Source organism: Anopheles coustani, chromosome 2 (assembly GCF_943734705.1).
Source record: "Anopheles coustani chromosome 2, idAnoCousDA_361_x.2, whole genome shotgun sequence".
Classification (NCBI taxonomy): Eukaryota; Metazoa; Arthropoda; class Insecta; order Diptera; family Culicidae; genus Anopheles; species Anopheles coustani.
Window position 1 is genome coordinate 58,624,913 of NC_071289.1, and position 19,680 is coordinate 58,644,592.

At 43.9% G+C, this 19,680-nt stretch overlaps 2 protein-coding genes across 3 annotated transcripts in view; both read right to left on the minus strand.

Annotated features, from left to right (window-relative positions):
- The window catches only part of LOC131266509 (uncharacterized), a 66,051-nt gene extending 60,662 nt beyond the window's left edge, over positions 1 to 5,389 (minus strand). For both annotated transcript variants that reach the window (XM_058269059.1, XM_058269058.1), the window contains exon 1: positions 5,130 to 5,389. The gene's annotated coding sequence lies outside the window, so the exon portion shown is untranslated. The remainder of the gene's footprint in view (positions 1 to 5,129) is intronic.
- Positions 5,390 to 10,560: 5,171 nt separating this feature from the next.
- On the minus strand, positions 10,561 to 19,436 carry LOC131266409 (YTH domain-containing protein 1). The gene is made up of 3 exons (XM_058268922.1): positions 19,225 to 19,436; positions 15,850 to 18,868; positions 10,561 to 15,137 (listed from the first exon to the last, which is right to left on the minus strand). The coding sequence occupies exon 2, from the start codon at positions 18,560 to 18,562 to the stop codon at positions 15,857 to 15,859; it is 2,706 nt and encodes a 901-aa protein (XP_058124905.1). The 5' UTR covers positions 18,563 to 18,868; positions 19,225 to 19,436; the 3' UTR covers positions 10,561 to 15,137; positions 15,850 to 15,856.
- Between the last annotated feature and the right edge of the window lie 244 nt (positions 19,437 to 19,680).

A 19,680-nucleotide genomic window follows, 5' to 3' on the forward strand; every position in this document is an offset into this window, starting at 1 on the left:
ATAGAGAACATCTTTTCGAAAAGCTGATTCCACACAATTGCGTTTACGTTTGATTCTCTTTGCTGGATATCTTCAAGAGCGTCCGTAACAGCGTTTTATTTCAACGAATCAATCCAACTGCCGACAAAAGTTTAACCGTCCCAGCTTTCCACGCCAAGCTTGATTTGATTGATTTAATGTCACCCGCAGTGCAAAGGAACTGCCGCACTGCAAAGGAAAGATCCCCAAACCGGAGCCGAGTCAGGTTACGGTGCGCTAAGGAAAACCCGTTGAACGGAAACCAATAACCACAACATAAACACACACACACACACACACACTTCCCCCCTGCCGCTGGGAAAGGGCAACCACTGCAAAGGCCACGGTCACTGGAATCAACAACAATCTTAACTCTTTCATGACGTTTTCTTGTGCCAAGTAGCACACCTACATATGCCGATATACAGGATATACAACCCGAGAGTTGTTTGTTTATCTACGCGTTACATGTTTACTTGATTCTATTTTTCTTTCTCCGTTATCTTAGGGTATAAGAAAGAACGCGAACTGGGTTGTTATTCAATGCAAAGAACGGAATGTAAGTGTCAGTACTTTCGTTAAATTTTCCTTAAAGTAATTGGATTTTCCCTATTTGAACAATTCGACTTGCTTTATGGTACTGATACTGTTTTTGAGTCCAGGGTTCGGCAAAATCCGGCTCATGGGCTAAATTTGGTCCACTGCTGATTGTATATGACCCACAAGAAAATTTCAATTAAACATGCAAAAAAAAAAAATCTTAGTTCTTATGAGAATTGTTCACGACATTACACTACTTTTACCTAAAAATGTGTGTTTCAACATGCCGAGGTATTCAATAGCAGGCATCTACTTCAATAGGTATTCAATACCAGGCATACTTTTGTACATTTACATTTTTACTAATGATCTAAACTTTTGAAATCATGCGAATCTCTTCCAGCTGCTATGCTTCACAATATTCTAAACTTTTTGGAGCTAAGCTATTTTTATTACTGATTACTAATCTGGTTAAGAAATTTAAAAGATGATTAATTAAATAAAATTCATTAAAACAAACAATTTAAAGTATAACAAAGGAACAATTTATTAGAAGAGTATAAATTCAACGAAAATAGACACAGAAATTAACGAAAAGAACTAAAACATTGAAATCTTTCACATTATGTTTATATGAATTTATATGGTTCGAAAGCTGATACATAAAAAACGGTTTAATAACACTTTCCAAATATTAAAACATGATTTACGTTATTTGGCCAACATTTTAGAGCTCATTTTCACCATCTGATCCCTTTATGGAAACGTGTGCCGACCACTGATTTAGTCGATGATATAAAATGCCAGGTAACGCACAATCCTGTGCAAAAGTTTCATGATAGTAACCTTCCCTGACTTTCTGCATAGTGCTCTGAAATGTTCTAGAACCGTTAAGTATGAGATTCTAAGATCGATAATGATTGAAAACTAACATTCGGTTTTGGGCAGCTACAGAGGTCACAATTAATAGCTTCCAACCACAGGTACTTCCTTCATCAAGTAACTCAATGTTGCCATTCAACCAACTAGAAACGGGCCGGAATTGGGCACGATTAAAGGCAAACCCCACAACCCCGAAAAGGCAATAACCAGCCACATCCGTTTCTAACGGATTTACATCAGAGAAACCACCGCTCATCGAAGGCTGTGGGGATGACTAGAAACCGGAAGGTACCACCACAACTTCCCATGTCGCCAAGCTGGTGAAATGTGTGGTGTTCATACCGTACAAGTCCCAGAACATCGGTGAAGGGCTAATCACCTATCCGGAGGGGTTTCCCTTGAACCTAAGCTGTCTAATCTGTTTTAGGTTATTGGCAAATACAGTGCCTTCCGTCGTGCCACACGATGGATTAAATGGACGGGAGCTCGTTCGAAGGATAACCCCATTTTCGCTATCGGCTCGTGCGGCGGTTGCCGTAAAAGTAAGTCAACATTTACTTTCCAGGTGGTGCCGGAACATGTAAAGGGAACATCATGGTAGTATTCGATAAGCCCGCCCGGAAGCCTGACTGGATGGGTGCTAACGAAAGACATTCGACTAAACAAATCCGATAAAAGAGCATCTAACTTTGGACCGAATCCGGAGCTTTCGTTAACCTTCAAATTGTGCTGTAACATGACAGAAGTTTTAAAGTTAAATCATTAAATAACTTTCATATATTCAAGACGATTTGGATAAGGATTTAGTTTCTTTTAGTTTCATCCAATGGCATACGGTTCTAGGCTCATCACCAAATGGTCAACTCTTAGCACGTCCCTCTCGGCAGTAGAAATTAACAACTCGCTACAAATTAACAGCCGTGATACCTTCTTCTTTTGGATTCACCACGGCTGGTGACTACATCCATCCGCCAACGGACAACGGATATCGTCCATGAGATGGGTGAGAGCACAAAAAAACATCATAAAAAGAGCTTAGATTAAAATTCATACCCCATAAGGCAACCGTCCGAGGAAACGTCACAACCCAGCCACACATAACACACACGAACCCAAGGGGCCACACCTGCTCAAACCACGAGGGATGGGGGAGCATTTGTGAAGAGGAAACAATATGTGAAACAACATGCTCGGTGACATGAATATTCCCAGCACGGTGCGCATTCCTTCGCCTGGGAGGCTATCGATTGCTTATGCTAATTCCAAAGGATAATTCGTTTAAACGTGCACACTGCAACGCCATCGGTAACGGGCATGAAGGGTGGCGTTAGAAAGCCAAACTGCCGGGTGGAAACAACAAACTCAGAAAAAGACAAGCAAATCGATATTCTACGAAGCTTTTTTAGCCGCGGTTCTTGTCCAGTCACAAGGCACAATCTAAATATCGAACTAAAAACTTATCTACAGGACAAGATGGTGAAACTTTATTGGCACAACATGATTAGGAAAGTACATTAATTAATTAGCTAACTTAACCCCTTTGTGCTTCACTGTAATGGTATGGATTCTGTTGCTTTTGGGGCGAACTTTTGGCATTACCCCGGCCCATAATCACTACCCTTGTATAATTTATTTTATTTTTGTTTTCATCTACCCTTGTCGTCATCGTCGGCTTCAACTTTAACTTCTCCGTAGCAGCAGCTACCAGTTGCCCCAGCCTTTGGCGCATGGAATTATGGGCCAGTTTTAAATCGACCATCGACCGGGTGGCGGATTCAATCGACCGAGCGAGTGGTTCGCGCCAGTAGCACCCGCCAAGGCCATCTTTCAACTTCGAATCGTACGGCTTCGTGCGGCTGCCCCCTCCTGCTGCCGAAGCTCTAAATGAGCCCCAGTGTACGGCCGGTGGCATTGTGTGGCACCGCTCCTGGCGGGTTGTTTCACCCACGGCAAGCGCAAAAAAAACAATAAATGGAAGGGTAGGAAAACGATGAAAACTCGCCCCATTACCGGCCAACCAACAAGTACGAATATGGCGCTAACCATTTCGGTGACTCCTTCGCGCAAAGGGAACCACTATTCCGGCCAGTCCGGAAGGTCGAATGAAATGGGCTATGAACGAGCGGTGGCTGGGTGATTTTCACCTTTATTGGTGACACCTTTCACAAGAACACCGACACAAACACTCCTGGCTCACATGGAATGGTAGTGGCAAGACCAGAACAACCATCATAAAGTGCCCTCCGGAAGGGCTGCCTTCCTTATACGAGCCATAGCTCGGAATCGGGCAACAGTCACATTCAAGCCGTTCAAACGAAGAGTTTATCGACCAACGGGCATAACAACTTAAAATGTTTATGTCAGCTCCCATTATCGTCAATTGGAAAATCGCAATACAACCGGGCGATTTTTTGGATCTAAGATTCTAGAATTAGTGTACAGTAAATTTTGCTTTTAATAAATTTAACTATGGAATTTTCACATTCCAATATTCATTAATATTAGCTTTCAAAAGGCTGCAATTTCGTCAGTTTTGTAGACCTTTCTGATCTGTAAAGGACTGCTCTCTGATACATTTGTTGACTATCTTTTGGCGTTTTTTTTTTTGTTGATGCACTCCACTAGCGTCGTTTCAACTTTTAATTTACCAAATAAATGAAAATTGAAAAATTGTCGAATGGTCTTCTTGAAGATTTCAGTGTTAAACTAAAAGAATACAAGACATATGTGTTTGACAACAGATATAAAGTGTATGAACAAAACTTTACATAAAAATATTGACGATTTAGGACGATTGCTTTCCAAAGCCGCAACTAACGCACTCGCGCGCAAGTAAAAAGCTGCAAAAACTTAAGAGAATTTTCCACCCCCACCCAAAAGCTGTTCCTACACCCACACCAAAGCAAAACCAAAACAGTTCCACAAATGATCCACAGCTGCACGGAAAAGGGATTGGCATTTTCCGGCTCTTTGGCAAAACAACTACACGCTTCCCGGACCCTCCCACCGTCGTCGGAGGCGAGACTAGACTGAGGAAACTTCCCATGGACGAGATTTTCGCATGCGCCAGGATCAACATTCCGACAAACGAACGAACGCACCACTTTTCATGCTGGTGAAGATAATCCTGGGAGATGCGTTTTTGGATATTGTCGTTCTTTTTCTGAGAACGGTTCAATAGTTGACTATTGATTCCTTTTTTTTTTGGACCAATTAGCAAACGCTGATAGCCCGGCAAAAAACGGAAAGCCGTGAGCGGCTTTCCTCCGAAATAGCTTCCGGCCAAGGAACGTCCCAACACTGCCTTCAGAATTTTCCGAACGCCGTGCACACCAACACAAGGGCACCGCGGATGCTGCGCCGCGAGGAAAAGGACTTCTCTCAGCGGTCCTTGAAGGGATGTGCCATTGGTTGTACGTGCACGTTTGGACGTGTGTATTGCTTTAGTGGTTGTATCTGAGAGCGGTGCTCTTTAATCATAGAAAAAATTAAGAAAGGAGAGAATCATACGAAAGAGCGACTTAAAATCCCTGGCTGACAGTTCCGCCCTTTTCTGCCTTTTTTTTTGTACTACTCGATCCCCGCAAATTTACTACCAGTCCTTGTAGTCCTCTCGGACACCAAAATCACTTCATTCCGTTGGGGAACAACTTTAAATCATTCTACACTAAAATGGATAGGTTAATTACCGGAGTTTCACTGCTGAATCAGAACCGGACACTCCCTTCACCGGAAAATTTTCTGCAGCCTCTGCTCGGCGAGCCTGCAGCCTGGAGCTTGGATCGGTTCACTGTGTTGTTGGGAGGCAATTCTAGCACTGATACTACACACTGGTGGAATGGCAGACTGGTGAACGAAGCCAAACACACACCTAGCGATTGACACGGTGTTCGGCCACAGGACCACACTTTCCACAGCCTCGCAAACTTGTGCTGCTGCAGTTGGGAGGATTTTCTTTTCCGGTAGCACTTTTTTCCTTCCACCTCCGCTCCTTCCCCAGGAGCCACACACAGAATACACAATTTCTACCACAGATGTACGAACACAAACCAACACATGTATACACACGCGTCCACCGAACAACACACGCACACACACAAACAACCCCACACCTTCCTTGGAACGAAACGGTGAAAAGGATGCCTTTTGTGCAATTGCTACTCCCGATCTACTGTTCCGGGTATATGGGTTTGCCAGCCTCCTTTTCGCTACGATATCAAGGGACCACCAGTGAAAGCAATCTATTGCCACTCTATGGACACAATATATTGTACAGATTTTCGGTGCCTGCAACTGAAAATGGGAGTATTTCCGCCCGACAAGCCGTTTCGGTTCGTCCGTAATGGACGGACAACACACGACGCTACCTCGACTTTGGCTACTCGCAGACTGAAGTCGGGCTGGTTTGAAGTAGTGTTGACAGAATCGAGATTCGGATGATTCGAAGATTCGATCCATAGACGGATTTCAAACACTCGAATCCCATTTGACGGATTCTAAAGATTTGATTCGATTGGGATTCGATCAGATTTGAATTGTTTGGGATTCGTTTCAGAACTGACTTGTTTGGGACTCGATTTAATTCGATTCTGACTTGATCCAACATAGGTTAAGCATTTCGAGCGGTTTAGCTTAGGTTCGACAAAAATTCATTGACCTTTGAATGAAAAAGTATAGTAAAACGTCGATTATCTTAGGTTGTCTAACGTATGTCACTCTCCATTGAGAATCTTCTTTAGACAGTATTGCATGCAAAAAGCACTGTGCCCGATTTTCAATGCCTACGAAGCACATTGTTTTCATATGTTAGTTGATCGATTGGTTTAGATCGTTTCGCGACTATTTTTTTAATTGGGATTCGTTTACCCATCACTAGAACGAAGCTGCAGGGCTGGCAACAACAAGCTTCAAAAACCTTGGTCACAACTTGAAATACTGACTAAAATAGCTCATTTGTTAGTAACGGTAAAAGAGTAAATGAGGTCCCGGCCTTCATTATCACACAATAATTTAAATTGTTCGTGAAAGCAAGTAAATCAGTATCAGTAACCCTAAAAATTCGCTGAAAAATCAAGATATATATAATACGAAAGGGCTGATCACAACCTGAAATTAATGCATGTTTATACTCGCGATTTAAGGACCTCCGCTATCATTTAAAGCAGGGGTCGGCAAAGTTCGACCCGCAAGCCAAATTCAGTTCTCCAAATTGTAGTAAACTATTGAATGAGGTATTCATAGCAGATTACTTTCTGATTACTCTCATCGACTCATATTAGACTTTTTCGATCACATTTTAATGTCATTGACCGTGTCGAGATCTTCTCAACGATCCAAAACGACGCCCCCACGTGTCGAGACGATGCGCGGGAACAAAACGACGCAGCTAGTCATTTTTTCGCTTTTTTCCAAATTGTTGTTTGCATTTTGTATGGCACAGCAACGAGAAAACTAACAGTTAGCCTCGTTTTCGGTCCAAATCCAATCATGATAACCTCAATTGTTGAAGCAAAAGTCACTTTTGGTCTTCTTCACCAAGGGTAAAGGGTCACCAAAAAATAAATAGTTGCACTCATTGTATCGACCATTTAACTATAAACTTGGTATATCTTTCTAAGTATGCAATAAAATTCAAATTTTGTGTTTAGAGAAAGTGCTCTCATAGCGGTGCTAGTACCAATAGTGGTTGAACCCGGTTGGCAAAAATTCAAATGTTATGCAACTGTAATGTAGTTACAGCAAGTTTTTCTATGGCAGATTGCTGGGACTTTTGCTGGAACTACATGGTAGCAGCAAACATTTAAATTCTTGCTCTACGAAGACGTAAATACAATAGCGTTATCTGGTAGTATGATGATGAGTCCTACCTCTTACCCCAACTTAGGAGAATGGCGGAGTTATCTTAAGATATTTGTAAGCAATAACCAAAGCAAATCACGAAGTGGTGGTATCAAAGTGACCTTAAAAATCAGTCGATGAATTCGAAGCGCCTGCCATGTGATTGCACAAGAGCGACTGATGCAGTTCCTACAGAAAGATCAACTTCAAATTTCCACTTTTGCGCACGCGCGTCTCAAAGATATGTTGTCTCATTCATTTATTTTTTAATTGACAAACATCAAATTTTGGCAATACACAACTACAGGGCACTTCTCTACTGGGTTCTACTTAACAACCTGCTTAACGAGCACGACACACAAGCGCTTGAACTCGCGAACGTTTGCAACCTAGGCAATCTCTCTTGGCATGGTATTGTACCATTGTATTCCTTTACAAAATAGTGAATTCCTGGAAAATACTGTTGAAAGTTCGACGTGTGACTACTCTTCCTCCAATGTACCCCGGTAACAAACCCCTCAGGAGTCTGAACATTGGTATCATAGTCTGGCACACTATCCGCTGCTCTACCGACATCCAGCATAACAGCGGACGGCGTATATCGACTACAACACAACACTAATCTAATCACCCAATTTTGCAGTTTCACAATTTTTTAAGCTGTGTCCGATTGACGAGGAACAATACTGGTGGACAAAAATCAAAACGCGGTGAGATAATTGATTTGTAGAGATGAACTTTCCAAAAAAAATAAAAATTTAAAATTTCTCGTCACTCCGAAGAAAAACCTCTCACCCCGTAATATAAGGGCTCTAAAATTAATGTGTTCAAAACAAGTTCTCTTAATATTGTAAATTTCTCAAGAATTTATCAAGAACAGCATAATTTCCTTAACACTCGAGCTACCGCGATTTTGACGCTTGAAGTTTTACCGCGATTTATGTTCAATATTAAAAAGAAAATTTTATTTTTCAACACATAAAAATAAAGATTACATTGGTTGTGAGAATGTCATGCATTAACATTTGGTAGAATTCTTCAACCTTAAGAAATAAATGTGATTGAAAAAGTACCTGACCAGTCAAAATGACTGGTCCGGTAGTTCTAGTGTTAAAGATCAATGCAAAATGCATTAGTCTTCTAGACCAATTTTTTCGATTGCATCAGTTAGCCGGTTCGGTTGAAATTGAAATTCTTCTTCTTGACGTAACGACCATGTTGGTCATGCCTGCCCGTTAATGGCTTACGAGACTTTTTCCCTATGTGTACGTGGATAGTCGTCAATCCTCTCAAACAGGGGAGAGTCCGGTCTCAGTTGGGATTCGAACCCACGCTGTCAAGATGGTGAAAGCCTCAGCGATCATGGGCCGATTTTCCAACCTCACTAACGCTCGGCTGTCGCGGACCCCCTTACAAAATTGAACTTACCGGCAGCAATAATAAAAAAGTACAAAAGAGCACATGTTGTCACAACGGGCCTCATTTGTTCTGCTGTGAAATTTTAGCTTTGTTTACGCTCCATCACGCGGCGGAAACAAATGTCTTTTACAACAACTCGCTTCAAACAGGTATGTTCAGAAATTACTTACCCAACTGTTCCTTTTGGGGGAAAATTTCTTTCAGTTTTTGTGTCATTTTATTTTTAAAATCAATTAAAATCATCTTAACCAAAGCGTTTGGGAGTGCCCATGGCACAGCGGTAGCGCCTTGGAAATCGGAAACGTGTGCGATCTGTCACCCCCCGGTATTACGAACGGCTGACCACCGATCAATCTTTTATCGGTCTCAGTAACTTTTTTCGCTGAGGGGCCTAGTCCCATATAAAAAAACCAAAGCATCTAGAATCTAGTGTATAACTATACGTAACAGTTATACACACGATATCTGATGATTTTACTCCATTTTGTCAGCAGTCGGAAATGAACCAGATGGACCGGTGTGTTCGGACACAATATTGAGGCACCCAAAATATAACTTCACACTGCACATACATGGTCGATGCCTTGATTTAAAAATGCATTCTTCAATTTACAAACAACCAAAACAACGTATTTAAATTACTTGGTCAAAAATTGATGGATTGCAGCACATTGCACTGTTCTTCCCAAATAACAAATTATTCTTCACACACATTTGTTAAGCATTGTTTATGAGCAAATGGATGCATTGATACATTGAATACAGTGAATTTCACGAATCTACAAACATACAAGAATCTTTTAAACTAAATACCGTTCCAATTTTTTACACCCGTATACTCGTTGTACACTTGTATACTGTTCAAATTATACAAAACCTTTAACCCACATTAATCACTATGGAAGGTTTGGAATCTAAGGCAAATCTTTATAGATATTGCATGGTTCACGAATCCCTCACACAAAGATTCTGTTTCATTAATTCAGTTTAAAGAGCCAGTAAGACAGATTTGTGATCTCGATCTGAATTACCTAGACCTAGATGTAACGGATAATCGTTTGTTACATAAGCTTGCGTAATTCAACAGTTTCAACAGACAGTACACTGACAGTACTTTGCCAAGCCACTATTGGTGACCAGTGTGATATGGCCATGATAGAAACTACAACCGGTAGAAGGTATTTCTATTGAGGCAACTCAATTCAAATAAACATTCATTTCTCGGTTTCGCAGACAGCTTCTACCTCAATAAGAAACACGAACTACCTACCCAAGCGCTATTGTCAATCTTGAACTAAGCCAATGGCAATCTTGTGAGAACTGATACTATAAATGTTCGGTAAAGATTACTGAAATTCAAAGATTGAATATAAAATTGCATAATTGTCTAAGGGCGTGCCTTGCTTGGGTTTACTAACGTGTTCTCTTAATGTGTGTTGGAATAGCACAAGAGAGCTCCTACAGAGGAAGGCACTGTAAAGGTTCCCGGTTGACAGAAATTGACATTGTTGCTGGTACTATGTAGTTCCAGCAAGAGTCCCAGCAATCTGCCATGGAAAAACTTGCTGGTACTACATGACAGCTGCAAAAAATTTGAATTTTTGTCAACCGGGTTGGCATTGGAACCAACACTGTCCAAGGGTGCACTAATTCGTGCCCCAACTGGCAGACAACTTAGTATGATAACCAATGTTATACATCCTTTAAAAAACAAAACTTTTCTCCTAAAAAACTAGGAGTCTCCAGCTGCAGCTGCCATTCAAATATTTTTTTAAATTTTAGAATTTTAATTAACCATACTACATTATAATTAAACTCACAGCCAATTAAACATATAGTCGAAATAAAAACAATACAACAAGATGAACATCAATAAATCTGTATATATCTATGAATATATATATCGCTTTTTGTAATAACATCGATAGACATCTTTATCTGGTTGCACAGATTCTACCAACACGATTAACTAAAACAAGTCCAAATTCGTATCTTTGATGTGGTAGATTTTTTCCTCTTTCATTTTTAAATCCTTCTACAAACGAGATTTGATGTGATCAGTTACATTACAAGGAACATAGATGCAGGTTGGCCTGCCTAAAAGGTATATCATCGTCGACGACCTTTTTCTCGCTCTAGGTCAGCTACGGTAAAATAAATACTCCAAAAGGATCCAAAATTACTATAAAAATGCAGGCACGTGTTATACCATGTACAAGTAGACAGAGGCATGTTTATACTGAGAACGTTTGCATAAAAAAAGTTCAACTGGCTAGCTTTGATTTCTACTATCACATGCCCCTCTGTTCACGATATTCATTAAAACTCTTTATAATTCATTAGATCTGACCGTTAAAAAAATTAGTTGAGAGTTCATCGCTGCCGTCTTCAGGTGATCCCTGACGTCTTGATGTCAGCAGAATACAAATTGCCTTCCAGTCGGTCGGAAATGTTGGACCGTTTGGTGTGTTTGTGTTGTTTCGTCTCACATCTGGGCATTTATCTTCCTCGAGAGGTCCAGAGGTCGTTGCCGAAAAAACGTTCACACCAACAACAGCAACAGAGGAACACGAAAAATGTTACCCAACCAGGTTAGGCAGGATGGTGATGAGCAGTACGCCACAAGCGCATATCGTTGCAGTCTGCACTTTCACGGAAAGTGAACTAATAGATATAATCAATAAATGCATCGGTATCTATAGGATTCGTGGAATCCATTGGTCTGTCTTGTCACAAAAGCATTTGGTTTCAGTAAAATTAGTTTGAATAGTCTCTTAATTCTCTCTCTCTTTCTCTTCTGTTGTACATTTGACACAGTTACAGGCCAAGCTCAATATCGACTGGGGAGAAGTAAATGTGGCCGCAATTTTCATTTTCCGCCTCGACGAGAAAAAACACTTATTCAACGAGCGTTGTTTAGGGTCCGCATGTGGCGGCGTTCACACTGGAGGCAATGGTGCAACAAGTAGTCCTTAGGAAGGAAAGGGTCCTTTTTTGAACGCCTTTTTAGTGTGTGCGAGAGCCCCCGCCGCAACTCGTTTGCGATTATCACACGAGATCTGCCATTGACACACGTTTCGTGGTGTTTGATGCAGGCACGTATGCACATTTCAAGGTACAGCGTGTGCATCATCGGTAGTGCGTAGGTGGGACGCAAAGTTCGTACATTTGGTAATAATAAACCGACCGGTGATTCACACTAAAGTTGCCGTCCGGCCGGTTTTTTTTTTGTTTCCTACAAACACTTCCACTAACCAACGTCTGGCCTTGGCAGACGGTTCATAGCACTTTAGCATAAATTAAACGGTTGCACTGTTTTGGGGTACTGCGAAAAGACACCGACACTTGTGGTGGTCGGCTTAATGTAAACCTTCGTTGGCAAGATCATTCTTTGGGTGTTTCATTTTAGTTGCAATCCAACTATCCTCAGGATCAACATCCGTCCAACGCACAACTCAATAGTGTAGGCGTTTGTATTGGGAATTCGGGTAGACGCAGTTGTAGATTTCCCAAAACTGGAAAAGGAACACGTCGGAAAGTTCTTTTGTTATGAATAAATCCTTCCCCATGCAGTGGTTTTTCCCTTGCTCGCCCAACAACACTCTCACAGGCTACTCCACCCCCTTCTGATGGTCCCTCGGACTAGTGTCCACACTTTTGTTTACCAAGGGACCGGATTACAAATAAACCAACTGGACACATCATCCAACTAGTAGCACACACAGTAAACACACTCGACATATATTGTCGATCTTCCGCGACGCACGCATCGATCTGTCACACATGTTTTCTTTCGCGCCTACACACCTTCCCTTATCGTCGAACAACCCCGCCCCCCGCCACTTGCTGGGAGAGAGCTGAAGGGAAGGTTGTAGAATTCTTGGTGGTTATGGGAAAGTGTGAGGGCATAACATATCGATCGATCGATCGATGGCGTCACTTTTCTGCACACACTTCACTCTCTCTCGCTTCGCCGGAGCTTTTGATTTTCGTGGCGCCGTCACAAAACGGCAATGGTCCATTTCAGGTTGGTTGGGCTTCGGTTACGGTTTTGTTTTTTAAACTTTATTGAATACATTTATACTGTGTGTATTGTAGCTGTACGAGAAAGGTGTTACCGCAACATGAAAGTTCATTTGTTACTATAGTTAAACGCATTTTTTTAGCCATTTTCTGGCTCCGGTTGGTTTGTATGATTTGTTTCTTTACTTATTTCGCGTTTGCAGGGAACTTTATGGTACGCAATAATTCTGAATCGTGGTAAGCCAAAATCTATGTATGCCTAACGACTGCAGCTCGGGTCTGTATGTGCCTAACGGTTATATGCCTAACGGAGACTGCAGTTTGGAGGATGTTTCGCTGTTTATTTGCCTACTCATGCTCTTTATTTGTTCAACATGATTATACTTTCTATTGTGCCTAATTCCTCCAGATCATTCGATAATGTGATTCATGATTCAGCCCATTTCGGTGTTAAAATAAGTTGGGAAAAGTTCAGGTTTGTAATACACACGCACACACTTTATAAAAAAAAGGTCCACACGCGATTTCACTCGACTCGACTCAACTAAAGGCGGCGCACCAGAATGGGAAGATTTTTTGCCGCCTGCTGTTTAGCGTATTTATGATACGTAGAGCATGAGTTGTACCACCGCGAATTCTTCGCATAGAAACATAGCGTCCAAATTTCTTTTTGTTGATCACAAAGAGCGCCCTTAAAAATAAACATTTTCCTTTTCCTGGGGCGCTGCATGCCTAATCTTCTATTGCATGGCCGTATGCAATCATCATTTGTAAGCCGTTACGCTTTTTTGTCATGTTGTGTCAACGTTTCGATTGATGTTTGGCGTCATATAATCCATAGTATGGTTTTATTTGATCAAGGATAGTTGTTTAGTTAGAATGAGAGAACGTTAATTTTACTTTTCTCCCATGGATGCTCGTTACCAATTCAGTTCATTTGTTATTTTTGAATCGTTTTAATTGTTACACTTGCAGTTAGTTGTCGATCAGTCGCAGATGTTTTTTTATATAAAAGGGAAGTCTTTGTTTCGGTGAAATATTACTTGGTGGTTTTTTGAATAAAAAACTAATCATCACTAACATTCGGCCTCTGGTGATGCCAAGAAATACTGGCATTATTCTATACCCCGATTACAGGGTTTAAATTAGACATTCTTTTCACCATGACCTACGTCCTTCTTCTATCATTAAAATGTCTCTTCTTGTATCATGCCTAACCAAACTCGCATTACCCAGCATCAGCTTTATCATCACAATTATCATTTCACGGTACCTAACTGCCTCCAGATTTTTTTTTTAATCCATTGACTGTAGGTGTAGCAGACGTCAAGTAAACTATTTTACGTTTATGTTTCCGTATCTTAGCCACCCAAAATTGAACACCTTTCGCAGAATAGGACGTTATCACACCATCTAATCACTTTGGAACACCGTAACCAACCAAAGACACACTCACAGGAACGTGCACGGATTATCTTCATCGGCGCAACCAATTTCAATTCGCAACACATCACTCGACCGGACACATTTTGTGATGCAAGATTCGCACTCGCGCACAACCCAATACAATGAGCGGGGATGAACCGGGAAGGAGTAGTACAAACACTGAGTCGTACTATCTCCTCTAGGCCATCCCCGTGTTGCTGCTACTGCTTTCGGCATTTGGCTCCAGATGTTTCGGTACGCCGGCTATTCCGAAATATGCCGGCCGCAAGAGATCGCTGGCGCCTTTCCCACGGTGTCATAGATGCTTCTGCCATGTGTGCAGCTTCTGCACTACACTGGTATAAACGCAACTTGTTGTCTCACCGACATGACGGTGATCTAGTGGCGCGTTTAACGAACGATGAGTTGCTGGAAGTTGACTTCCTAAAAATACACTCTCAAACAAATCGGATAATACAGCTGACGTCCCGGAGTGGATGTAGAGATGTTTGATGTTGCGGTGTAGGTGTTGTGTGTATGTGCTTTCGAGTTCTGTTTTGTGAAAGATGTTGCTGAAGCGAGGTGATGCCCGCAGGCGATGCACTAGATCGATTTGATCGTAGATGGCTGCGAGGCACGGAGCGCAAGTTGTCTGCTATGATGTTTCGTACTTTCGCCTTAGGATCTCTGGCAAAAAGGAGGCAGCGTGACAAAACGATGATGATGGTGGAGTGGGTTGATGATTATTGCACACAGTGATCGGATCGATCGTCTCCCTCGTCGATGCAGCAGGTTCAGCCAGAATAAAGATAGAACCAGATTAGAACACTGATCCTTTTCTGCTCCCAGCTTCAAAACACCATCGATTCCTTAGGGTTGCGACAATGTTTGCGTTGTAGTAGATTCACTTTCAATTCGATGCTCAATCCGAGCTGGACCTCGTTACTAAATGTCCCACCGATCGAACGAGGAATACTGCTGGAACGTTGAATCTGCGACGTTTTGCCAGGATTGTAAAGAAACGAAAAAAGAAATGACATTAAAACATTACCGTGCACCAACAGAAATGAGTAAAACATTTCATTATAGTTTAAAATTGCTTGTATCCTTTTTTTATATCGTAAATAAATAATAAATAAAACTAGCAGATGATGCAAGGAGGATGAATACTAGAACTACTTAGATTTTGATGGATACCAAAATGTCAAAAGGAATTATTTTAGAAGTTAATTTTATCCTTCAAACTGGATATTTTATTGAATCTATGAATAAATTTTGGAACGCCTAAAAAATTTTATTCGAGCACTTTAAGCGAGCATGAACTAAGTATAAATTTATAACAAAATTATAAATTTGTAACTATTCATTGTTCATTTCCACTTCTTACAAGACATAAGATGTTTCTTGAACAAAAAGAAACTATATTCAAGATTAATTTAGCTTATACTTGTACTATTGAATTAGTTCGAATCGCCCGGTCCCGATATTTTATTTCAATACCAAAATGTATTTTGTTCTTTCGACTTCATTACAAAATAGACATTTCAATAAATATGTGAAAGTCATGCATCGAATTCGATGCAATCGGTCCAGTAGTTGTAATGTCAAAGGACAGAGACAAGAGAAATTTAGATTCGCGGTCTTCCTGCTGAATGACATGCACAGTTTCCAACCTGCATTCCCCACAATTTTCAAAACACTTACCTTCAAATCATCGCCTGTCCCGATTATTATACCCACGCCCGCCTCCACCGCCGCCACCGCCACCAGTTCCGCGCTGCTGCTGATTACGATCGCCACGATGATTCGAACGGTCTCGGTCCCCACCGCCCCCACGCTGCTGGCCACGATCCGATGAATTTCCACCGTCCCCACGATCGTTCTTCCGGTGCATGTTATGATGATGATGCATGGGAGGAATGGCTGGCGGTGGTACATGGTAGCCGTGGTTCGGTATCGGCGGCGGGGGACCCTTCATGGTCGGTATTCCGCCTCCGACGAGCCCGCCAACCACGCTGCCGAGCCCTCCGCTTTGACTACCGCCAGCACCACCACCACCCCCGCCAGCTGCTCCTCCTCCACCCATGTTGTTGCTAGACTTCCACATAAACTCCTCCATCGACTGTTCGTACGCTCGCTTGTCGTACATGGCGGCAGCGGCAGCGGCCGCGGCGGCGTGACTCCGCGGTGGTGCTGGCATACCACCCGCCCCAGTCACACTGCCCGGGATGGATCCGGGTGGCATCGGGTATTCGGGTATCGGTAGCCCCTCGTAGTATCGTGGTGGAGGCGGCAGACTATCATACGGCATCGGTAAACCAGGAAAGCCGGGTGGAGGCGCGTACGGCATGGGCGGTAACTGGTTCTGCATGGTGCGCATATAATCCGCGACATATGCTTCGGCGGCCGCGGTTGAGCTGTATCCATCGCCCCAACGATGATGGTGTGCCTGATGATGATGCATCGCACCGAGAACTCCTCCGCGTGATAGACCTCCACCACGATCTCCAACGTCACCACCGTTACCTCCCATTCCCATACCCATCCGTGGACCACCCGAGGAGCCACCCGAGTGTCCCCCGTGACGCCCACCTAACCCAGGCCCGTGCCGGTCCTTGCGATACGGGGTAAACATCGGTGCTCCCCCATGAGATCGACTTCCCATTCCAACGCCGGTAGATGATTTTCCACCGCCACCGCCACCACCGGGATACATACGTCTTCCTCCGCGTCTGATCGGACCGATTCCTCCCCCAGTACCTGTACCGCTTCCACCACCGCTGCTGCGGCTGCGCAACGACGACGATGTTGGGCGTGAAAAGTTAGGCGGCCGGCGGAACGATTTCGAAGCGGCCTTTTCTTTCATCAGCTTCGATGCTTCCTTGGACTTTTTCAGAATCGGCGTCATCTCGATGCTGGTGTCCTCGGGGAACAATCGGCACAGCTCTTCAGCCGCCTTCGGCTCAATCTCTTGCCCATCGCGCCCAATCTTGACCGGCTTATCGTCATTCCAGGCGTTGTACAAATGGGTCGTACTCGTGAACGAGAGCTCTTTCTTGCACACCCAATCGATCTTTATCACGCCACCGAGGGCTTTCGCTGACATTCCCGGCGGTAACACCCAATCCACGGCCGGCAGGTCGCGCCTTGCTTCCGCTGCCATTCGGGCGAACCCGGCAAACTTTCCACTCTCCTTCACCGAGAACAACAGAATAACGTTGCGGCTCTCGCGGAACGCTTGGTTTAGGTTCGCTTCGTTCGGTGGCAACGTGGACCAGACACCTTTCGACTTCGAGAGCGCTACATTGTCGTGGTTGTTTGATTTGATCAAAAAGAATCGCGTCTCGCGAAACAGATAGTTTATCTTTGTCACGTAATCGTACGACTTGACGGAGTTCTTCGCGGCGGACGCACCGCCGCCGGTTGCCTTTGTTCGGCTCCGCTTCGCTTCCGGTGCGCCGGATGCCGGGCTCCGGCTACGAGACTTTTGATCCTCCTTCTTGCTGCCCCCACCGTCGCTGCTGCTGCTACTGCTGCTGCTGCTGCTACTGCTGCTAGTGCTCGTGTTGTTGCTATTGTTGTTATTGGCAACAGTCGTATCGCCATCTTCCGGCCCATTGCTGGATGCTCCGCCGCCTGCCGAGGCGGATGCTTCCTTGTCTCCTTTCTTCTTGCCGGCCGCTTTTTTCTTCGTCTCCGGTGCGACCTCGGTTTTGCCCTTTTTCTTCTTCGCCTTTTCGATTGCCGTTGCCGACTTGTCACCAACCTCTTTGGTCGTCGTGACAACCGTTTTCTTTTTCTTAGCCGGCTGTTGCTGCTTGGCAGTTTTGTTGTTCGATACCACCTTCTTGTTCTTTGCCTTCTCGGATGCTGTTTTCACTTTCTTCGCACGCTTGCTACGCCTTGTATCCTCATCATCATCATCATCATCATCATCATCATCGTCGTCGTCGTCATCTTCATCGTCGTCGTTGTCGTCATCATCTTCATCGTCTTCGTCGTCCTCCTCTTCCTCTTCTTGGTCTTCTTCGTCGTCCTCATCCCCCTGTTCCTCAGCATCATTCGCATCGTCCGCATCCTTGTCGGTCGCATCCGCTGCAGCCGGTTTCTTCTTCTTCTTCTTTGCAACCTGTTTATCCTTTACCCCGGAGGAAGCCTTCTTCCCGGCAACATTTGCAACGCTCTTTTTCTTTTTCTCTTCCACCGCTTCCGCTTCCTCGTCCTCCTCCTGCTCCTTGTCACTGTCGGAGTCGGATTCATCCGAGCTTACGGAGCTGATGCTCGGATGCGAACCGTCAACCTCCGCATCGCCATCAGCGGACGCTTCCGACCGGGTGTCGTAAGAATTTTCCAGCGCCTCAGCAATGTCCCGTTCCGTTTCATCCAGCCCAAGATTTACTGCGTCCAGATCGGCCATCTTGACTTCCGACGGTAGCGTGCTCGGTCTCGCTCTTGCAAGCGCGAACCGCTCGCAGCACGTCTTTTCGCTGTCGCGCGCACAACAAAAAAAACCCTCCGCGAACTGTAGAGGGCGCACCGCGTTTTGTAGCGGCTTGCTTAGACGACTGCAAGTTGCGCTCTCCCTTTCTCCTCGCTGCTCAAGCGTGCCGCCGCTCCCTTTCTTTTTCTAACTGTTTCTTGGTACCAACAGACCCTCGTACACAAACACATACACATACACACGAGCGTGCACACACGCCTTTTGTCGTCGAATTGTCGCGATCTTGTCGGAAGATGAAAAAGAAAGACAAAGAAAAACGGCATCAGTGGTTTATATCCTAAAACTTTCTTCCGCTGTGACTAAGCGGAACTGCGATGCAGTAAAACATCGCCATCGAAACACGCCAACCCACACACGGCCAAAGCAGGGCAAGCAAGAATGAAATTTATGAAAGTGGGTAAGGGAAAACGGGAGGGTGGGTGCTAATGGGGTTTACGACTCTGTGGAGTTGCGGTAGCGCTAGAATTCCTGGCAGTACACTGCATATGTACACTGTCACCATTGTAAATGTTTAGTCAGAACAACCCACGGAAGGGATTGTCCTTTTAGCGTAGACTGACACTGCCAGCGGACTTTACCTTTTTGCGCTGCGGTTCGTTATTCGGAAGTGAAAAGAATGTTCTCCGAGGAAGCTGCACCACTCTGTTGTACACAAGCAAAAATAGAAGGGTTTGACGGATGGGAGGAGCTGCGTCTCGCTACCCTTCGTTTGTGGACCACAAAGCACGCGCGGTTTAAGAAAACCGTGAAAAGACGAGAGCCCGACGAGCGTGCTTTTCGCTTCACTCGTTCTTTCACTCTGTTCCAGGTAGTGATGAGAAGAAGGAATAGCTTCTTATGATCCGATCTGCTCTCTTGATTATATGATCTGATCTGATCCGAAAATATGAGAGCAAATGCTCCATTATGATCCTAGTGACGCCATTACCCGTAGCGCTATGGCGATGTGTTCTGATCTGATCCAATACGCTCTTTGCCGGCAGACCTATAGCGATGTGATCTGATCTGCTCCATTATGATCCTAGTGACGCCAT

Coding starts and splice junctions, on each gene's coding strand:
- LOC131266409 (XM_058268922.1), bottom strand. CDS start 18,562: ATGGCCGATCTGGACGCAGTAAATCTTGGGCTGGATGAAACGGAACGG.